Source organism: Microcaecilia unicolor, chromosome 4 (genome assembly GCF_901765095.1).
Source record: "Microcaecilia unicolor chromosome 4, aMicUni1.1, whole genome shotgun sequence".
Lineage (NCBI taxonomy): Eukaryota > Metazoa > Chordata > Amphibia > Gymnophiona > Siphonopidae > Microcaecilia > Microcaecilia unicolor.
The window spans coordinates 76,813,869-76,835,921 of NC_044034.1; the positions used below are offsets into that span (position 1 = coordinate 76,813,869).

Genomic DNA, 22,053 nt, shown 5'->3' on the forward strand with positions numbered 1-22,053 from the left:
AATATTGCCACTGTCCAGATAGCACCGGCACAGACTTCCCTACCCAGATATTGTGTCGGCACTGAATATCCAGAATTAATTCTGCTACAGTGGCCAGCATTAAAAGAAAATGCTGACACCGTGGCTGAATATTGACTGGAGGGTCTTTAATTTGTGATCTAAATAATGCTAAAAATTTAGACATACTAATCTCTTTCAGTGAGAAGGCTCTGGAACTTTGAGGGCCTTTCGTAAAAAAGACACCACCTGCTTATGGTACAGAATAGACTTGTTTAATTCTCTGTTATTTTACTCATTCCCATAATAAATGAACCTCCCTAATCTTATTTGTCTGTCTTGAATAGATTATCATCTTTGTCTAGCAGGGATTGTCTTTTATGTGCTTGTGTAATGTACAGCACTGTGTATATCTAGTAGCGCTAGAGAAATAAGTAGTATTGGTGGGAGTAGTAGCCCTATTATTCTGTGGATGTTAGTAAATAGAAAATCCTGGAAAATTAAAAAAAAAAACAAAAAAAGCAATGGCAAATGCTATCAAAAACAGTGAAAAAAAATCAAATCCCAATCAGTATTAAATAGTATAAAAAGGACCTTCATAAACGGACAGAAGCATTCTTATGATTGTACATTTCCAGAGCTATCTCAACTGTTAAGCATAATCATAGGTCTCAGATCTTCTATTTGTATCAACACTATTTTAGAACGAAGTAATCAAATAAAGAACTTATCTTTCAAATTTAGCAAACACATTCCCATAAGTATGTGTGACTTCAGAACATAACAGCTGCTTCCATGATCTCAAAACATCCCATCTTGTGGTCTTATTAAACATCCCGTTGTTAGTGCTGTCCAATTCGTGATTTGAATTGATTCATTTTCGGTGAATCGATTTGAATCGATTAGTCTCTTTAAAAAATTGATTTTTCCATATCATCAAGCTGATCAATCCATAGACTGGTGGGTTGTGTCCATCTACCAGCAGGTGGAGATAGAGAGCAAACTTTTGCCTCCCTATATGTGGTCATGTGCTGCCGGAAACTCCTCAGTATGTTCTCTATCTCAGCAGGTGGTGGTCACACACAGCAGCAGCTCTGGCTAGGCCTCCAAGCCTAATCCTTAGGTTTTGTTGAGGCCTGGGGTTGAGGGCTCTTTTGAGCAAGTGCAAACCTGGTGGTGCCAGGTCCCTCCTTTTCTCCCCCCTCCCGCTGGCTCCGTTTAAAAAAAAAAAAAAAAAAAAAAAAAAAATTTTAAACGTCTTTAAAGGCGTTTATTTTGACGTTTATTTAAACGTTCATTGCAGCTACTCACTGGGACACCAGTTCGTTACAGCTCGGAGCGGCAAGCAGGTAATTTTACCTTTTTATAGCGGGCAGGGGGTTCCCCGATTCTTCTCCTCGTGGCATATGGCGTCGGAGGGCGAGGGCGCAAAGGGTCGCTCCCCGGATCGCTGGAGCGCTTCTAGAGGGGATGCGGGGGTTTTACAGCCTGATTCGCCCTTGATGGGTGACAGTTTAGTGACCGATGAATGTCCCGGTCCTTCCTCCGGCGTGGCGGTTTTTCCCGCCATAAACGCCCATCCCCCGCTCCTCGCCTCCGCCATCTTGGCCGGCCACGCGGCTCGGACGGCTTCTTCGGGGGCCGCCCTTGAGGTTGGAGACATTAATGCCATGAACGCCCTTAATTTGGGCGACGGCACAAAACCGGCTAATGTTAAGAGCCGTTCTTCCCGCGCGGCTCCTTCGCGGAGTTTCGCGCCGGACGCCATTTTGGATGCGCAGCATGTCTCTCCCCCGCTATTTCGAGCGCCGGTTGAGAGTGCGTCTAGGGCTGTTGCCCAGGCTGCGGAAGTGCACAGTCTGGGGGGTTTCTCCCCCGAGTTTGTTTTGCTGCTGCATCAGGCCTTCCTCATGCACAACGCTGCCCCTGCTCCCTCGTCTGGTAAAGAGGTTGAGGTTCCCAGAAGCAAACGCCCTCGGGTTGATTCCCAGGCCTTGGAGGAATTTGTCTCCTCCGATGTAGATGAGGGCAGCGTGTCTGAGGTCTCCCAACGGTCCTTTGCGGATTCCTTGGAGGAGACGGATCCCCGCTCGGTTGGAGCGGATGACCCCTCTGCAGCGCGGCTTTTTAGCCCAGAGGATTTGCCCAACCTGTTGTTACAGGCCATGGACACTTTGAAGATTTCCTCTCCGGAGGACGTCTCTCCCTCAGCCCCTGTTGGCTCTGCCATTATGCTGGGGACGAAGCGCCCGCCTAGAACCTTCCACGTGCATGATGCCATGCACACCTTAATTTCGGCTCAATGGGATGCCCCAGAAGCGAGCCTTAAAGTGGCTAGGGCTATGTCCCGCCTCTATCCTTTGGCTGTGAGTGAGCGTGAGGCCTATCTGTGGCCTACCGTGGATTCTTTAATCACTGCGGTGACTAAGAAAACGGCGTTGCCGGTGGAAGGTGGCACGGCCCTAAAGGACGCCCAAGACAGAAGATTGGAGGCGGCCTTAAGGTCGTCCTTTGAGGCGGCTGCTTTAAGTTTGCAGGCCTCAGTTTGCGGCTCCTATGTGGCCAGGGCGTGCCTGACTATGGTGCAGCGGGCTTCCCCCTCGGATCATTCCTTGAGGGCTGATTGGCCGGCCCTGGAATCGGGCTTAGCCTATTTGGCAGACTTGCTGTATGATGTCTTGAGAGCCTCAGCTAAAGGCATGGCTCAGACAGTCTCTGCGCGGCGGTGGCTTTGGCTGAAACATTGGTCTGCTGACCACGCCTCTAAATCCCGCCTGCTAGATTGCCTTTTAAAGGCAAGCTGCTCTTTGGGGTCGAGCTGGACAAAATCGTGACCGATCTCGGCACGTCTAAGGGCAAGAAGTTACCAGAGGTCAGGGCTCGGGCTAGTGCTCGTCCCGGTACCTCCAGAGGACGGTTTCAGGAAGCCCGTCGGTACCGCCCGGGCAGGTCGGGTTCTTCTGCCCCCTCTTCCTTTAAGAGGAATTTCTCCCCCAAGCAGCATTCCTTTCGCAGAGACCGCCGTCCCGGAGGTGCTCCCTCCGGTCCTCCCCCAGGGTCTCGTACCCAATGACGGGGTCTTGGTCCACGCCCCAGTGCAGATTGGAGGACGGCTGTCCTCGTTTCTGGGCGAGTGGACCACAATAACTTCAGACGCTTGGGTGCTGGAAGTCATCAGAGACGGCTACAAGCTAGAGTTCTGCCGACCCTTAAGAGACGGGTTTGTACTCTCTCCCTGCAAGTCTCCGGTCAAAGCTGTGGCAGTGCAGCAGACTTTGGACAATCTGATCCGCCTGGGTGCGGTCGTTCCGGTGCCAGAAAGTCAGCTTGGCAAGGGGCGTTACTCCATTTACTTTGTGGTACCAAAGAAAGGAGGTTCTGTCCGGCCTATCCTCGACCTCAAAGGGGTCAATCGGGCCTTGAAAGTGCGGCACTTTCGCATGGAGACTCTCCGCTCTGTTATAGCGGCAGTGAAGGCAGGGGAGTACCTGGCATCCTTGGACATCAAGGAAGCATACTTGCATATTCCCATCTGGCCTCCTCATCAACGCTTTCTGCGTTTTGCAGTCCTGGGCCGACACTTCCAGTTCAGAGCCCTCCCTTTCGGGTTGGCTACTGCTCCGCGGACCTTTTCCAAAGTAATGGTGGTCATAGCGGCCTTCCTGCGAAAGGAAGGAGTACAAGTCCATCCTTATCTGGACGACTGGTTGATCCGAGCCCCCTCTTATGCAGAGTGCGGCAAAGCTGTGGACCGGGTAGTTGCTCTTTTGAGCTCCCTGGGATGGATCATCAACTGGGAGAAGAGCCAGCTGCGCCCGACTCAGTCCCTGGAGTATCTGGGAGTTCGATTCGACACCCAAGTGGGCAGAGTGTTCCTGCCAGACAATCGGATTGTCAAACTTCAGGCTCAGGTGGACCAGTTCCTAGTAGCCTCTCCTCTTCGGGCTTGGGACTATGTGCAGCTGTTGGGCTCTATGACGGCCACGATGGAAGTAGTGCCCTGGGCCAGGGCTCATATGAGACCACTTCAACACTCTCTGCTGCAGCGCTGGACTCCGATGTCGGAGGATTATGCTGTGCGCCTTCCCTTGGATCCAGCAGTGCGCAAGGCGCTGAGCTGGTGGATGCAGACAGACAAGTTGTCTGCGGGAATGCCTCTGGTGACCCCAGAGTGGATTGTCGTCACGACGGACGCTTCTTTGTCGGGCTGGGGAGCCCACTGTTTGGGAAGGACAGCGCAGGGGCTCTGGTCTCCTGCAGAGGCAAAGTGGTCTATCAACCTCCTGGAACTCAGAGCCATTCGGTTGGCGCTTTTGGAGTTCATCCCGGTACTGGTGTTGAAGCCTGTACGGGTCCTGTCGGACAATGCCACGGCTGTGGCCTATGTCAACTGCCAGGGAGGTACCAAGAGCGCCCCTCTAGCCAAGGAGGCTATGAGTCTATGCCAGTGGGCAGAAGCGAACCTGGAACAGCTGTCAGCGGCCCACATTGCCGGAGTCATGAATGTCAAGGCGGACTTTCTCAGTCGCCATACCTTGGAGGCTGGAGAGTGGCAGCTATCTGCTCAGGCGTTCTTGGACATCACGAAGCGCTGGGGCCAGCCGAGCCTAGATCTGATGGCGTCATCGGCCAATTGCCAAGTGCCGCGCTTTTTCAGCAGAGGACGGGACCCTCGATCCCTGGGAGTAGATGCTCTTCTCCAACAGTGGCCGACACAAGAGCTTCTCTATGTGTTCCCGCCCTGGCCCATGTTGGGCAGGGTGCTAGACCGGGTGGCAAAGCATCCCGGCAGGGTAATCCTGGTGGGTCCGGATTGGCCCAGACGTCCCTGGTATGCGGACTTGATCAGGCTCTCAGTCGACGATCCTCTGCGGCTGCCAGTGGAGCAGGGCCTGTTACATCAGGGTCCCGTGGTGATGGAGGATCCCTCCCCCTTTGGTCTTACGGCCTGGCTATTGAGCGGCAGCGTCTGAGGAAGAAGGGCTTCTCAGACAAGGTCATCGCCACTATGCTGAGAGCGAGGAAGCGCTCTACTTCTACTGCTTACGCCAGGGTTTGGCGTATCTTTGCAGCGTGGTGTGAAGCAGGCTCACTTTCTCCTTTCACTGCTCCAATTTCTTCAGTGTTGGCGTTCCTGCAAGAAGGTCTGGACAAAGGCCTGTCGCTCAGTTCCCTTAAAGTCCAGGTAGCGGCTCTGGCTTGCTTCAGGGGCCGCCTGAAGGGTGCTTCCCTGGCTTCGCAGCCAGATGTGGTGCGCTTTCTCAAGGGAGTTAATCACCTGCGCCCTCCTCTGCACTCAGTGGTGCCTGCGTGGAATCTCAACCTGGTGCTAAGAGCATTGCAGAAGCCGCCGTTTGAACCCTTGTCAAGGGCATCTCTGAAAGACCTGACGTTGAAAGCAGTCTTTTTGGTGGCTATCACTTCAGCCAGAAGAGTTTCCGAGCTCCAGGCGCTCTCATGTCGAGAGCCTTTTCTGCAGTTCACTGAGGCAGGAGTGACTATTCGCACAGTGCCTTCCTTTCTGCCCAAGATTGTTTCTCGCTTCCATGTGAATCAGCAGCTCTGTCTCCCTTCCTTTCGTAGGGAGGACTACCCAGAGGAGTACTCTGCTCTTAAATATCTGGATGTGAGACGAGTCATCATCAGATACTTGGAAGTGACCAATGATTTCCGGAAATCGGATCATCTGTTTGTCCTGTATGCAGGTCCTCGTAGGGGTCTGCAGGCTGCTAAGCCTACAGTGGCAAGATGGGTCAAGGAAGCCATTGCAGCGGCTTATGTGGCCGCGGGGAAGGTGCCGCCTATCCAGCTGAAGGCTCACTCCACAAGAGCTCAGGCGGCCTCGATGGCAGAGGCCGGTTCCGTCTCCTTGGAAGAGATATGCAAGGCGGCAACTTGGGCTTCGGCCCATACATTCTCCAAGCATTACCGCTTGACTGTGGCTGCTCGGGCGGAGGCCCGGTTTGGAGCTTCAGTGTTGCGGTCAGGGATTTCTATGTCCCGCCCTGGGTGAGTACTGCTTCGGTACATCCCACCAATCTATGGATTGATCAGCTTGATGATATGGAAGGTAAAATTATGTATAATCATACCTGATAATTTTCTTTCCATTAATCATAGCTGATCAATCCATAGCCCCTCCCAGATATCTGTACTGTTTTTATTCTGGTTGCATTTCAGGTTCAAGTTCAGTCTTCAGTTACTTCAGAAAGACTTCGTGTTCAAGTTTTTTCACTTGGATTCTTCAAGAGTTAAGACGAGTTTGTGTTACAGTGAGCTGCTGCATTCCTCTCCCCTCCGTTTTACGGGGCTGGATTGAGACTTAAAATTCTGCCGGCACTCCCTCCCGCTTCGTGCGGCTGTAGGGCAGTTTTGTACCCCTCCCGCTTCGGCGGTGTTAGGGTCAGTCAGCTCCTCCCGCGGTTGCGGTTGCAGGATAAGCCAGATCCCCCCGCATCGGCGGGTGTGGTGTCCCTCCCCCGCTCCGCGGGGATGAGCTGGACGGATTCCCCTCCCCCACTTGTGTGGGGATGAGCTGGGTTAATTCCCCTCCCCCGTTTCGGCGGTGGTGAGCTGGGCAGAGTGTCCCTTCGTGGGTGTAATTCTCTAAGTGCTGAGTCCTGCGGATGGAGCTTTGATATCGACATACTGAGGAGTTTCCGGCAGCACATGACCACATATAGGGAGGCAAAAGTTTGCTCTCTATCTCCACCTGCTGGTAGATGGACACAACCCACCAGTCTATGGATTGATCAGCTATGATTAATGGAAAGAAAATTATCAGGTATGATTATACATAATTTTACCTTAATAACTCACTATTAGCCGCTTTCTCTGCCACCAGCCACCTTCCCGCCTTCCTCTGCGTCTTCCGCCTTCTTTGCGCAGGATACATGTCCCGCCCCCTCCGTGCTGCAATGTTCCCACCTTCCACCACGGCGCCCCTCCTAAGACCCAGTGGCTCTCTGTTCCCCAAGTCTAAAAGACACACTCTACTGGGCTGGAGGGAAGCAGAGAAGATTGCCGTTCCGTCTTCTTCGGGTAGGATGCGTGTCCCTTCCCCATCCATGCCACCACATTCCCACCTTCCCCTGCGTTGCCCTTCCTTCTTAGTCGCTTCTTCAAAAGCCTGCAAATCAACAAGTTTTTTTTTTTGCCAGATCATAGTCCCGTCCCCCTAGCCTAAAAGACACACACCGCACTCTGCTCTCAGTGTGTGGCCATTAGATGTGGCGGTGAGCAGCAGTTTAGCAGACAATGGATTTGATGGAGAAAGAGAATAAATCAAAGTCAGCATGCCCTGTTGGCCAGAGTTCAGTAATATGGTCTGTATTTGCACAGTTGAATGATGAAACCATACAAAGTGGAGAATTTGTGAAATGTACGCTTTTACAAAGTTAAAGTTAAACATAGCGGTGGCACCATTAATCTTTGGCAGCATGTTGAAAGACATCATAAAGCAAAATTTGTCGATCTGCAAGCTGAAGACACTTTTAAGAAATCTGTTAAGTCTGACACTTTTGTGGCCACAAAGCCTAAAGCATCAGCAGCTTCTTCTCAAGCCCAGGTTTCATGCTTTTTCCACAAGCCACTTCCACCAACAGATATGAAAAAAATTGACACTGCCCTCATGTATTTTATTGTTAAAGATATGCAACCATTTAGTGTTGTTACAGATGAAGGAAGGCCTATTCTCAGTCTCTCAACGGGTGTTATACCGTGCCATCATGACAAACTTTAGGTAGAATGATTGAAGCTAAATATGATGATATGTCCATCTACATTTTGAGTCTGCTTCAAAGTCTGAGATATGCAAGCATTACTACAGATCTCTGGACCAGCAGAACCATGGGGGCTTAAATTACAATTACTGCACATGGCATAGATGATTTTCATGCAATGAATATTGTGCTGGATACGCAGTACATGCCAGAGAGACATACAGGTGACAATATAGCAGATGCCGTGGAAAGTGCAGTGAAGAAATGTCAGCTAGAAGACAAAGTTTTTTTTGCAATTGTTACCGATGGTGCTGCATCAATGAAAAAAGCAGTAGGGAAACTTATTCAAAAAGGAATCTGTACTGCTCACCGTTGCTGCTTTGGACACACACTGCAGTTACGTGTGGAAGATGGGCTGCGGTCTCATCCAGCAATCTCTGATGTCATGAATAAATTCTGTGATATTGTCAGCACTTCATCACAGTACTGTACTTACAGAAAGCTTGAAAACTGCTCAAGAAATGCTGGAAATGCCATTGAAGAAACTGATTGGTGATGTGAAAACACGTTGGAACAGTACTTGCATTATGCTGTGAAGTGCAGTTGAATTGAGGCAACCCATTTAGTTTAGCTTTGAGCGGCAGCAATAAAATCACAAAGGTGCACCTGCCAAACATAATTATGATCTTGCCCAAAAACTCGTTGATGTTTTGTAGGCTTTTGAGGCTTTACATCTGGAGAACAGTATGTTACTGTGTCTGTTGTTCATCCACTGGTTGAACACCTGATTAATTCGATTGATACAACGTATGGGGAAGATTCAGGAGAGGAAGTTAATATTGATGATGAAGAGACAGAATCAGCAAACCTGAAAGTTATCGCTCGCTTGAAAGAAGAGCTGAAGAAAAGTTTACTCCACAGATTTCAAGATATATTATTTGATAATTTATGTTGATTAAGCAGCTTCCTGTATCTGAGATTCAAATCAACCTATGGTGAAGTACCAGATGTCATTGCAGTTGCAGCTCAAGAGATCGTAAAAATGCAAGCCACTCATGTACCATTGCCAGTCAGCAGCAGCACAGCCATGGAGATCACTCAGACATTACCAGCTGTTCCAGAGTTTGGAACACAGGATGTGGATATGCCTCGACAGAAACGCAGTTTCTGGGAAACAATGGAATATACAAATGTTTCAGCTAAGAAAGCCAGACTTAATCACAATCAGACTATGACGGTGATATTCGAATCAGATGCAGTGCAGAATTTCCTTGCTATAAACACGAAGATCATTTGGAAACTGGCGGTGATGTTTTTTGTTTCTGACAGCAAAGTCAAATGAAATTGCCACTACTGAACCGGCTTCCATAGAAGTTTCTGTGTATACCAGCCACCTCTGTTCCCTCAGAAAGAATTTTTTCTGTTGCTGGACAAATTATAGCTGCAAGACGCAGTTGTCTGAAGCCAGCCAAAGTGGACAAAATGATTTTTCTTAATAAAAACTGGAAGATGTAGTACTTCACCAAACTTCACTTTTCACATGATGTAACACTGCATGGCGTGCTTACAGTAAAGTTTGCCTTTGTTCAATCGCTGCTGCCTGTTTTTTTTTTAATCCTGTGTGTTATAATATTAGCATGTGGGCCTCACTATTTCAATTAAGTTAAATCAAATCATTGAATTGAAAAAACAATTTTTTTGAAAGAATTGAATCGTACCGAATCAAAATTTGTTTGACTGAATCGGACAGTACTACCTGCCATGAATTCAGATTTCAAGCACAATTACTCTATCTCATGGAACTTCATAATTAAGGTCCAAATATTTGGTGCTTTCTTTGGGCTCCTAGAACCAGCCCTTGTAGTGTATAAATGCTAACACACACATCTATACCTGCTTTGGAGCAGGTCTAAGTATAAATGTGTGTGTGTACTCCATGCTTGCACTTGAGTATTTTATTTCATACACCGGTACATCACAACTCCACTCCTGCTCCGTTCAAATGATGCCTACATGGAGTGCACATATAAGTGCATGCTGCTTTGTCATGACCCGAAACTATATACATGTATACTGTAAGGTAATTTGTATAAAAGGCCATTTTATGTGAGCAAAACAGCCTTTACCTGTGAAAAAACTCTTGCAGAATTGCCCCCTGTGTGCTTGAGAAAACAGAAATGTTTTCACTTTCTTACACAATTAAGATTTGATCCAGCCTAATAAGACATATTTCCCTCTTCCTCCAGTTTCTCTTACCCCAGCTAACCAACCCATCCCCCATTACATTGATTCTAAGAAACAAGTCCACATTTGCTTATAAAAGTCTATGTTATTTTGGCACACTGCTGTTAATATATACTGGGTCAAATAGGCTCAAAAAATAATTAAATAGTAGAAGTAGAGAATATAATATCATCCAATAGACAGAATTCTACTGTAATAATAAATACCTTAAAACCCAATTTTAAGAACCTCAGTGGTACCACTCTGGTAGCTCATAAAAGGCCTCTTTTATCAAGTTGTGCGGCAATGCCGACGGAGCCCATTCAAAGTGAATGGGCTTTGTTGGCAGTACCAGACCAGTAGCCGCTAGCACAGATTGATAAAAGGCCCAAAATGTTTGCTAACAAATCGTCATTGGTTCTAAATTTTGAAAAATTTTTTAAAACATTATCTTTCTTAATTTATGTTCTAGTTCACTAACTTAATGCATAAATGTAAAAATCGGAAAAGCATTTCGCTTAATCCTTAGCAATAGCAATAGTAATTGTAGCAGCTTTAAAGTTAGTTTCTAGCATTATTATGGGGACTATTTTGCCGTCATGTTTCACCCTAAACGTTCTCAAGGCTGGTCCCCTCAGTATGCAGTCACCATCTTTTAAACATGTTGTCTCTATCTGAAGATTAAGGGTATCTATGAAAACATGCAATTTTTTGATACCCCCTACTCCCTCCCCCAGGTATTATCTCAGTGTGGGTCCACTGTTAAATATAAAATCACTCCCCACTAGTAATACACCCTTTTGAACTTCTAGGAGCTTCACCAGCAGTGCGCTGAAAAATTATCCTTGATGTACATTAGGAACATATAAACTTGCTAGTGTCACTGTACCCATCCAGATCAGCCATCTACCCTCCAAATCCTTATGTTCACTAATACTTTACACTTTGACGCCACTGACTATCAAAATACCCACACCCTCCTTTTTCCTATCCACCCTATTAGAACAAACAATGCTACAAGATATTTTCTATGCTTAAGCAGTTGTTCGTGCCCTTGCCAAAAATGAGCCTCCTGGATAAAACATATCTGAGCTTTGATACGCAGTAACTATTTCCATAAATGCTGTCTTTTGCATGGGATATTCAACTCCTACACATTAAGAGTTGCTACTTTGAGACCCATGTTGCAAGCATATCCCCTCCGTTCCCACCCCCACAGGCAGCAACTCCTGCTACCTCATCTATCATAATTGGCTACTAGAGTCCAAAATGTATCAAATCTCGCCCTACTTTTATTGCCCACCCCCACAACACATCCAGTATTCGTTGTTCTTATATCCCCCTTCCCTCCCACCCATCCCCAACTAACTCCCCCCTTCCCCCTAAACTTCTTCTCACCAACTCCAGGATCAAGACTTCTCATGCCAACCAGTGAGACCCAGCATCCTTGTTACCTGCTTGAGGTTTCCCCCACCCCATTCCATTCCATTATGGTGATACTAGTAAAAAAGCCCCGTTTCTGATGCAAATGAAACGGGGGCTAGCAAGGTTTTCTTCTGTGTGCATGTGGGAGTGTGTGTGTCCCTGCCCTCTCTCTTCCTTCCCCTGTGCTGTCTGTCCCCTCTGCTCTCTGTCCCCTCCCCCCTCGGAGTCGAGTCCTTCAGTGTTAAGTTTCCTGCTGTGCTGTGTTTGTGTTACAGAGATAGTGAGGGCTTCTGCCCTATCTCCCCTCCCCCTTCTGAGTCCTTCACTGTTACAGAGAGAGTGATTTGATTTCGTGCTTTGCTGTGTTTTCCTTCACTGTTTGTGTTACAGAGAGAGTGAGGGTGGGGCAGACACTCATGGGGAAACCGGATATCTCTCCCCCTTCACACTTCCGGCTGGAGGCTTCATTTAGAACGTTGGTGGTGCCTTTTATATATAGAGAGATGTCCCCCATACTGTCACTCATCCTTCCCCAAAATTCATAGACATGCATACCATATAAGTGCCGCCTGTCTCCCCTTCACATATACATTCACACACTCAAACCACAAGTTATCCAGCTATCCAAACAATAAAGCAAAAGCAGAACTACAGTCCACATCTTCAGCAATCCATCAGGCCCGATGTCAACACAGCTGCTGTCGCCTTTACAAGTTTTCTCTCTTCTCGCTGCTTCCGTTGACAGCCCACTTTCTACCAGTGAAATCTGGCTAGCTTTTGGAGTTCTGCTGCCTGCTTGTCCTCCACATCCTGCATGATTATTTCTTCCTTGATCAAAAGCTGCCATAGTTCAGCTGTCAGCATTTGTTTAAACTCCAGCAGTTGTGATCAAAATAAATCTGGATATTCAGGATACTGACCAGCACTGAATATCCAGATAGAGGTGATTATTCAGTCCACTATCCAGATAACTAACCAGATAAATTACATAAATACATAAGTACTGCCATACTGGGAAAGACCAAAGGTCCATCAAGCCCAGCATCCTGTTTCCAACAGTGGCCAATCCAGGTCACAAATACCTGGCAAGATTCCAAAAAAGTACAAAACATTTTATACTGCTTATCCCAGAAATAGTGGATTTTCCCCAAGTCCACTTAATAATGGTCTATGGACTTTTCCTTTAGGAAGTCGTCCAAACCTTTTTTAAAATCCACTAAGCTAACCACCTTTACCACATTTTCTGGCAACGAATTCCAGAGTTTAATTACATGCTGAGTGAAGAAAAATTTTCTCCGATTTGTTTTAAATTTACTACATTCTAGCTTTATCATATGACCCCTAGTCCTATTATTTTTGGAAAGCGTAAACAGACGCTTCACATCTACGCATTCAACTCCACTCATTATTTTATAGGCCTCTATCATATTTCCCCTCAGCCGCCTTTTCTCCAAGCTGAAGAGCCCTAGCCACTTTAGCCTTTCCTCATAGGGAAGTCGTCCCCATCCCCTTTATCATTTTCGTCGCCTTTCTCTGCACCTTTTCTAATTCCATTAGATCTTTTTTGAGATGCGGCGACCAGTATTCAATACAATATTCGAGGTGCGGTCACACCATGGAGCAATACAAAGGCATTATAACATCCTCATTTTTGTTTTCCATTCCTTTCCTACTAATACCTAACATTCTATTTGCTTTCTTAGCCACAGCAGCACACTGAGCAGAAGGTTTCAACGTATCATCAACGACGATACCTAGATCCCTTTCTTGGTCTGTGACTCCTAACGTGGAACCTAGCATGACATAGCTATAATTTGGGTTCCTCTTTCCCACATGCATCACTTTGCACTTGCTCACATTAAACGTCATCTGCCATTTAGACGCCCAGCCTCCCAGTATCATAAGATCCTCTTGTAATTTTTCACAATCCTCCCGTGATTTAACGACTTTGAATAACTTTGTGTCATCAGCAAATTTAATTACCTCACTAGTTACTCCCATCTCTAGGTCATTTATAAGTATGTTAAAAAGCAGCGGTCGCAGCACAGAGCCCTGGGGGACCCCACTAACTACCCTTCTCCATTGAGAATACTGACCATTTAACCCTACTCTCTGTTTTCTATCTTTTAACCAGTTTTTAATCCACAATAGAACACTGTCTCCTATCCCATGACTCTCCATTTCCTTTGGAGTCTTTCTTGAGGTACTTTGTCAAACGCTTTCTGAAAATCCAGATACACAATATCAACTGGCTCCCTTTTATCCACATGTTTGTTCACCCCTTCAAAGAAATGTAGATTGGTGAGGCAAGATTTCCCTTCACTAAATCCATGTTGGCTTTGTCTCATTAATCCATGCTTTTGAATATGCTCTATAATTTTGTTCTTAATAATAGCCTCTACCATTTTGCCCGGCAATGACATCAGACCTTTTTAAAAAATCGGCGTTACATTGGCCACCCTCCAATCTTCCGGTACCACGCTAGATTTTAAGGACAAATTACATATTACTAACAATAGCTCCGCAAGCTCATTTTTCAGTTCTATCAGTACTCTAGGATGAATACCATCCGGTCCAGGAGATTTGCTACTCTTCAGTTTGTAGAACTGCCCCATTACATCCTCCAGGTTTACAGAGAATTCATTAAGTTTCTCCAACTCGTCAGCTTCGAATACCATTTCTGGCACCGGTATTCCACCTAAATCTTCCTCGGTGAAGACCGAAGCAAAAAATTCATTTAATCTCTCCGCTATGGCTTTGTCTTCCCTGATCGCCCCTTCTACTCCTCGGTCATCTAGCGATCCAACCGATTCTTTTGCCTGCATCCTGCTTTTAATATACCTAAAAAACTTTATTTACTATGTGTTTTTGCCTCCAACGCAATCTTTTTTTCAAAGTCCATCTTAGCCTTCCTTATCAGCGCTTTGCATTTGACTTGGCATTCCTTATGCTGTTTCTTATTATTTTCAGTTGGTTCCTTCTTCCATTTTCTGAAGGATTTTTTTTTTAGATCTAATAGCTTTCTTCACTTCACTTTGTAACCATGCCGGCTGTCGTTTGGTCTTCCATCCTCCTTTTTTAATTCGCAGAATATATTTGGTCTGGGCTTCCAGGATGGTGTTTTTGAACAGCATCCATGCCTGATGTAAATTTTTGACCCTCGCAGCCGCTCCTTTAAGTTTTTTTTTTTCCACCTTTCTTCTCATTTTATTATAGTCTCCTTTTTTAAAGTTAAACGCTAACATATTTGATTTCCTATGTATACTTACTTCAAAGCTAATATCAAATCCGATCATATTATGATCACTGTTATCAAGTGGCCCCAGCACCAGATCATGCGCTCCACTAAGTACTAGGTCTAGAATTCTTCCTTCTCTCTTCGGCTCCTGTACCAGCTGCTCCATAAAGCTGTCCTTGATTTCATCAAGGACTTTTACCTCCCTAGCATGCCCCAATGTTACATTTACCCAATCAATATTGGGGTAATTGAAATCACCCATTATTATTGTGTTGTCCAGTTTGTTTGCGTCCCTAATTTCCTTTAACATTTCTGCATCCGTCTGTTCATCCTGGCCAGGCGGACGGTAGTACACTCCTATCACTATCCTTTTCCCCTTTACACATGGAATTTCAATCCACAGTGATTTTTTTTTTTTTTGTTAGATTTGTACCCCGCACTTTCCCACTCATGGCAGGCTCAATGCGGCTTACATGGGGCAATGGAGGGTTAAGTGACTTTGCCCAGAGTCACAAGGAGCTGCCTGTGCCTGAAGATTCCAAGAAGTGTTTTGTTTCCTGCAGAATTTTTAATCTATTTGATTCAAGGCACTCGTTAATATACAATGCTACCCCTCCACCAATTCAATCCACCCTATCACTACGATATAATTTGTACCCCGGTATGACAGTGCCCCACTGGTTATCCTCCTTTCACCAGGTCTCAGAGATGCCTATTATATCTAATTTTTCATTTACTGCAATATATTCTAACTCTCCCATCTTATTTCTTAGGCTTCTGGCATTTGCATATAGACCTTTCAAACTATGTTTTTTGTTCCCATTTACATCATGCTTAGTACTTGACAGTATTAATTTGCAATCTTTTGTCTGATTTTTATTTTTATTTAAGGACACCTGATCTACTACGGTCTCTTTTGCAACCTCACTATCAGGATACCCTAGCTTCCTTTTTGCTGTCCTAATTTTATCCAAATAGTCATCTGAGTAGCAGACTGAATATCGCTGCTAACCAGATATCTTCCAGCTCCATCTGCCCTCCATCCCAGCATTATCCAGGTAGTTCTGAGGTGGTCTGCAGTGATATTCAGAAGCACTGTCTGCATAGTGCCTTTGGATATTTGCAGCCATTGATACAGATAATAGCAGCTATTATGTAGGTAAAAGGCTTTGAATATTGGGTCTTAGTAACCCTTTGGTGCCCAAGGTTCCCATCAATCTCTTCCCATATGGTTTATTACGGGAACATTGGACACTAAAGTTAAAACAGAGTGCATGTATTGAAACATCCAAAAAGGCATCTATCTTATGTTTGTTTTATAAAGCTTCAGTAGACAAATTCCACACCAAAATTTATATGAATCCCTTAGGAAAAAATTAATGGGCCATCATACCACATGAGCTCAGAGTAACTTATGAGTTCTGTTATAATCATCAGTCCATTACTTTTGCTTTTATTTTTATAAAAATAAAACCGTGCCACCATTAATTTAAAGAAAACAACTTCAGTGAAACAACAAAAATTAATTTAAACTCAGCTCAGACCTTTGGAGATCTCTTCTTTCATCATTTGTTCAGCATCGTTCTTCATTCAACAACAGACGACACGATATCGTGTTTCAAGCTAATGCTCTATTTCAGTGAAAACCTCACATGAGAACTTCAACAGAGCTTCAAAAATCATTATTGCAGTCCATTTTTATTCTTGGCTGTTCTGTAAGAAAAGAAAGCATGATGTCAACACTTCTAAAGAGCTAGCTCCAATTAACATCCAGCATTCAAATCAACAGTCGGCTAATTAAAACATATCTTCAAAATAGAGTTATATCATTTTCATCCGTTACAGGGACTTTTGTGTCACTCGTAATATGTTTAATATTTTGCACATTGTATTTATATACTAGTAAAAGAGGCCCGTTTCTGGAGCAAATGAAACGGGCGCTAGCACGGTTTCCCTCCCCTACACCCCCCCCTTCTCCCTCCCTCCCTACCTACCTACCGACCCCTTCGTCGTTCTGACGCCATTGCTTCGCACCTCCTGAACGCACCGTACGCCATTGCTCTGCCCTCGGTGTGTGACGCCAATACTCCACCCTCGACGTCATCACGTTTGACGCGAGGGTGGGGCCCGGAGACTTGGCGATTTCGGTGGCTTCACCACCACGAACCCTTTCGAACCCATCTTGAAGGAAGTGACATCAGTGGCTTGGCTTCACTGACGTCAGTGTCTTCAGAACGTTGAGGGTGAGTTTTATTATATAGGATGTAGTTACTGTTTGTATCATTGGGGCCCTATTAAGCTGTGGTAAGCATTAATTCGTACTTACAGGTTAAAATTCACTACTGCAGAATGCTCAGGCATCCCATGGTAGTTTTCGGATCTGCATGTGCTTCCTACGCACTAAAATACTTTTTATTTTTTAGCTTTGTGAGTGGAGCAAAGGCTTGCCCAGTGCTAATTGGTTAGCGCAGCTACATAATCGCACGCAAACTGATTAGTGTGTGGTTAGCACGGGAGCCCTTACTGCTTAGAAAATAGGTGTTGATAAGGGCTTCTGTGCTAATGGCCATGCACTAATTGGGAAATTAATTGAAGAAATGAAAAATGTGGCCATTTGACAGCCGCGCTGAAAGTGGCTTCAGCGGGCAGGAAACCCACATGCTAGTCATAGTGCAGGCCACTTTTTTGGCACAGCTTAGTAAAAGGGCCCTATTTTGTTATATACTTTAGTAACCCATCGAGGACAGGTTTTTTCAGGTCAACAGGATATAAGTGTATTTTAATAAATACCATAGCTAGTCTAAGGACCTAAGATCTGAGAAACTGTGGGCCTCATGGAAAAATAACTATATAGTAGAGTTTTGATTCTTTTTGTTTATTCAATTGACTAAAAAATGTCTACGTTCATACCTTTTTGTCGTAGTAGATTGCACTTCATTTGTGGGAGAACGGTAATGGACATCAACTTACTGCAGTACCAGAATTTTGCACAGATAATGCAACTTCATTCAAAGCAGCACATTGTGCTACTACTTTCACTGCTTTCCTACCTCTTTGTGTAAGTATCATTTTTGTTTATGTGTTTCAACTAAATCATGTTCTCATATACTAGAAATAATGTGTAAAAATAGGTACTGGGGGGAGGGGGAAGGAAGTTGCTAAGCTTCAGTAAAATGTCAAATTTTACCGCCTGCTATAATGCAGTACCACAGGCCAGTGTCTCCCACAGTAAAGGAATAATGCAACTTTTGACTGCAAGCTGCATCATTCTGCTCCTGGGAAGCATGCCTTTAAAAGGGCTGTCGCAGTTTAAATATAGTCCTGGTCCAAGGTTCTCTCTTCCTCCACCTCCCACCTAAACACATTCCAGATGTTCATGCCTTTTCCTAGCCCTGTCTGTAGTAGCTCCACCCCAACCGTACCTCAAATTATACCTAGTTGTCTAGCAGACCTACCAAATATCCTGCATTCAGTGGGAGACTCCCATTTTGGAGGGTCATCTCCCGCCAAAGCAGCATAGCTTCCCACTGAGATACTTCCTGCCATCACTGCTGCTGCTTCTCCCGATGAGCATCAGTGGCTGCGGCAAAACAACAAAAAATGCAAGTGTGGGACCACGGCAGCAGCCTTCAAGCATAAGCTGCACTGTCGGCTCTGCTGGTCCTCTGCCCCCAGAATGGGAAGTAGACGTCAGCAGGGGTAGAGGACCAGGAAACACATACTGGGTTGAAGGAGAGGGGAAAAGGATGCAGAGAGCGAGGCAGGAGGTGCTGAAAGAGAGCAGAGGGGAGAAAATAGTAGAAGATTGGGGAGCTGGATGGAAGAGGGATACAGAGAGATGAGTGGAAAGATGAGGAAAGAAAGAGGGGACATGGAAAAGGGCAGGAGAGAGAGACGCTGCTGGGGAGAAAGGGGAGACCCTGGCTAGATTGTTGGAGAGAGAAAGAGGGAAGATGCTGGATAGAAGAGTAGGGAGAGAAAGAGGAGAGACACTGGAAGAATAGGGAGAGAGAGGGGACATGCTGAATGGAAAAGGGTACAGAGAGACACGCACTGGATGGAAGGATTGAGAGAGAGGGTAGATGTTGGATGGAAGGATGGGGAGAGAAAGAGAGAAGACTGGTGGAAAGATGGGGAGAGAAAGTGGGAAGATGTTGGATGGAAAGATGGGGAGAGAAAGAGGGAAAGTGCTGGATGGAAGGGTAGGTAGGGAGAGGGGAGACACTGGATAGAATGATGCCGAGAGAAAGGGGGAGACACTGGAAGGATGGGGAGAGAAAAAGGAGAGATCCTGGATGGAAGGGTAGGGAGGGAAAAAGAGGAGCTGCTAGATGGAAAGGGGGAGAAGATAGAGTTAGTGAAAGACTGGAGAATAAGAGGAAAGAGCATGGGCAGAACAAGAGTGAGGAAAGTTGAAAAGCCATAGGTAGATGAAGTAAAAACAGGGAAGTTAAAGACTGGAAAAGTCATAGGTAGATAAAGTAAAAAGAGGAAAGTTAGAGACTGGATAGTAAGAATGAATTAAACCTGGACAGAGAGAGGCAGGAAAATAAATGGAAGAAAACAAAGAAAAAAGGAGAGAGAAAAATGACAAATGGACAGGAAACACTGGCGAGAGAGTTAAGAGAAGACAAAGGAAAGCAGAATCAAGAGACTGGGACCAGCACAATTAGAAAAAGTAAATAGACAGACAAGGAAGGTACAGAAAATAACTTTATTTTGAATTTAGGATAAAGTTATGTGGTAGCTGTGTTAATAAAGGTTAATAAATGCACATAAAATTAAGGTGTTACCTTTATATTGGACTGGGTTTAATATATTTTTGATTAGATTTCAGAGACCAACACTTCCTTCTTCAGGTCAGAAGAGGATACCATAACAACAGTATACTGTCCTGACCTGAGGCAGTTAGTTTTGGCCTCTGAAAGGTAATGGAAAAAGGTATTAGGCTAGTACAATAAAAAGGTATCATCTTATTTTCTGTTTTCAAGTACCTGAACTGAGCATATGCGGGAGGGCCACCATTGGTGGCTGAAGCATGCTTCCAACTGCTGCACTGCTCAAATAGCACGGTAGGAGGTTTATGCAGTGGACCTCTTCAGCTAGTGGGGTTGGGCAGCTCTGAAAGCAATTCAACCAGTGCCACAATTTTGGAGTGGGCTTAAGCTCAAAGTGGAGGGGCTGAAGCCCCTCATGGTTATCTTTCTGGGGGAAATAGATGCTGGATAGGGGGTGTAATAGAGTGAACTGAAACACTCCCTCTTACCCATCCCTGCTGTCACTGGTGTAAATAAAATATTTTCTGGGATGGATTGAGGTATGCCAGGAGGCAGTGCTGTTAGGTAGAGTGGGTGGAGCCAAGGCAGAGTGGGGTGAGGCTGGGGCGTCTACTAAAATCTCCCTCTCAAAATCCGGACCCCTTGGCAGCTGTGGTCTAGGGTGTCTGAGGCAGGAGAGATCCCCAGTTGCTCTGGTCCCTGCTGGCGCTAGCTTCAAAATGGCACTCATGACACCTAGTAGTGGTCTTGTGATACTACTGCTAGGGGGTCGGGCTACTATTTGGAAGGTGTGTTGTGGGGAGGGGGACCCTGGAATGCTATTATATTTTAACAGTAGAGGTGTATAGCCCAATAAAAGGTGTATAACCTAATATTGAAAAATATTTAAACATGTCTAATGTATCTTCCTAGGCCTCGTTGTAACTGAATGTCAGTAATCTTCAATTGCTCAGTTTTTGTATTCACCTTGAATCAGAGGAGTGTATCCAACTAAGCATTTTGGGGCTCTTTTAGTAAAGCTTAGCATGTGCTACATAAGTACATAAGTATTGCCATACTGGGAAAGACCAAAGGTCCATCGAGCCCAGCATCCTGCCAATCCAGGTCACAAATACCCAGCAAGATCCCAAAAATGTACAAAACATTTTATACTGCTTATCCCAGAAATAGTGGATTTTCCCCAAGTCCATTTAATAATGGTCTATGGACTTTTCCTTTAGGAAGCCGTCCAAACCTTTTTTAAACTCCGCTAAGCTAACTGCCTTTACCAAGTTCTCTGGCAACAAATTCCAGAGTTTAATTACATATTGAGTGCTAAGAATAGGATGCTCAGGAATCTAGAGTGATATTGATTCAATTGCATGTGTGGTGATAGACTTCTATATCACAATCTCGTACTTCAAAAGAATATCATTAGAACCAGTAGGCTCCCAGATTAGGGCAATAGAGCATATGAGACAGAGTACCAGCCACAGAATTGCAAGACCAACAATTGGAACTAACATTGTTTTGTGTTTTGGCTGCCTTTTACTGCAGTCCAGACAGCATAGTGTGCTATTAAAAAAATATATATAGGTTGTATAATTGAATCGGACAAAGTAGACCAAATTAGTTGACCCTAAAGTTTGTTCCATTGCAGTGAAAAATCATATCATTGTTTCCTCTGTCCAGATTAATTCAGTATCTGCATTCTTGCTGCTAGAAGCATATTGAAATAAGCAGTAGAATCTAGAAGCAGATTGACTTGGAAGTTCCTTAAGTAATGCAAACCTTCTCAAGTCACTGGTCATCTTCAAGACATTCTGGAGAAGTGGCACTGTTTTAAACAATGCAACATCTAGAGAACATGGAAGAAACATTTTGGAAGAAGATTATAATGTTGGAAGGACTCTTGCATATTTTTAAATCAATCAGATCGCATTAGTTGACCTAAGGTCCAGATGCCTCTCTCTTGCCAGTTCCTCCAGGAAATCACTTTTTTATTCGCTTTGACAATATTGGAGTGCCAAATAGGCATCTTTTTGAAAAGATGACTATCTTGATATAATTGTTGAGAAATAACTTTGAAAGCCTCCTATTATAAAGGTTATCACGAAGGAGGTTGAGAGAAATTGAGGAAGGTCACATCCCTGGAGCTAGTCCTATAGGAGAGGAATTTAATAGTTCTTCTTCTAATAATAGCCAGGGCAGCTTACCACCATCCTCCTAATTCTGAAACCATATCCATCCGAAACAAAGGATGAACACCAAATGATAATAAAATTTAGGAAAATTGACTCTACCAAAATATTTAGGAAGCTGTAATTAATGCATAGCTATTCTGAGTTGCTTGCCGTGCCAAAGTAACTTGTGTAGTGCAGTTTAAGTTTAACATAGAAAGTGTATGGAAATAGTACTGGAATAGCGCCCAGTACACAATTATTCTTTGGTAAAAGCACCATTTTTAGCACCTCAAGCCTACCCCCTCCATTGAAGAGTTAAACCAGACCCCAAGATATTTAATAGCACTAACATTTAATGGTGTAGGGAGCTCGCTAACTTGCTCTTTCGTTGTGTATTTGTTATGCAGTAGCAAAACTAGCTTATTTCAATTGATTTCATAGCCAGAGAGATGGCAAAAATATCCAAGTAAGCCCAACAGATCGGGCAACAAGGGTACAGTAGCACATGT

General features: G+C 45.0%; 1 protein-coding gene across 1 annotated transcript in view; it reads left to right on the top strand.

Moving 5' to 3' along the window:
• Positions 1–22,053, top strand: part of B3GLCT (beta 3-glucosyltransferase) — a 160,369-nt gene that overhangs the window by 89,834 nt on the left and 48,482 nt on the right. The window contains exon 9 of the mRNA XM_030200364.1: positions 17,531–17,662. Within this exon, the coding sequence (XP_030056224.1) occupies positions 17,531–17,662 (132 nt within the window). The remainder of the gene's footprint in view (positions 1–17,530; positions 17,663–22,053) is intronic.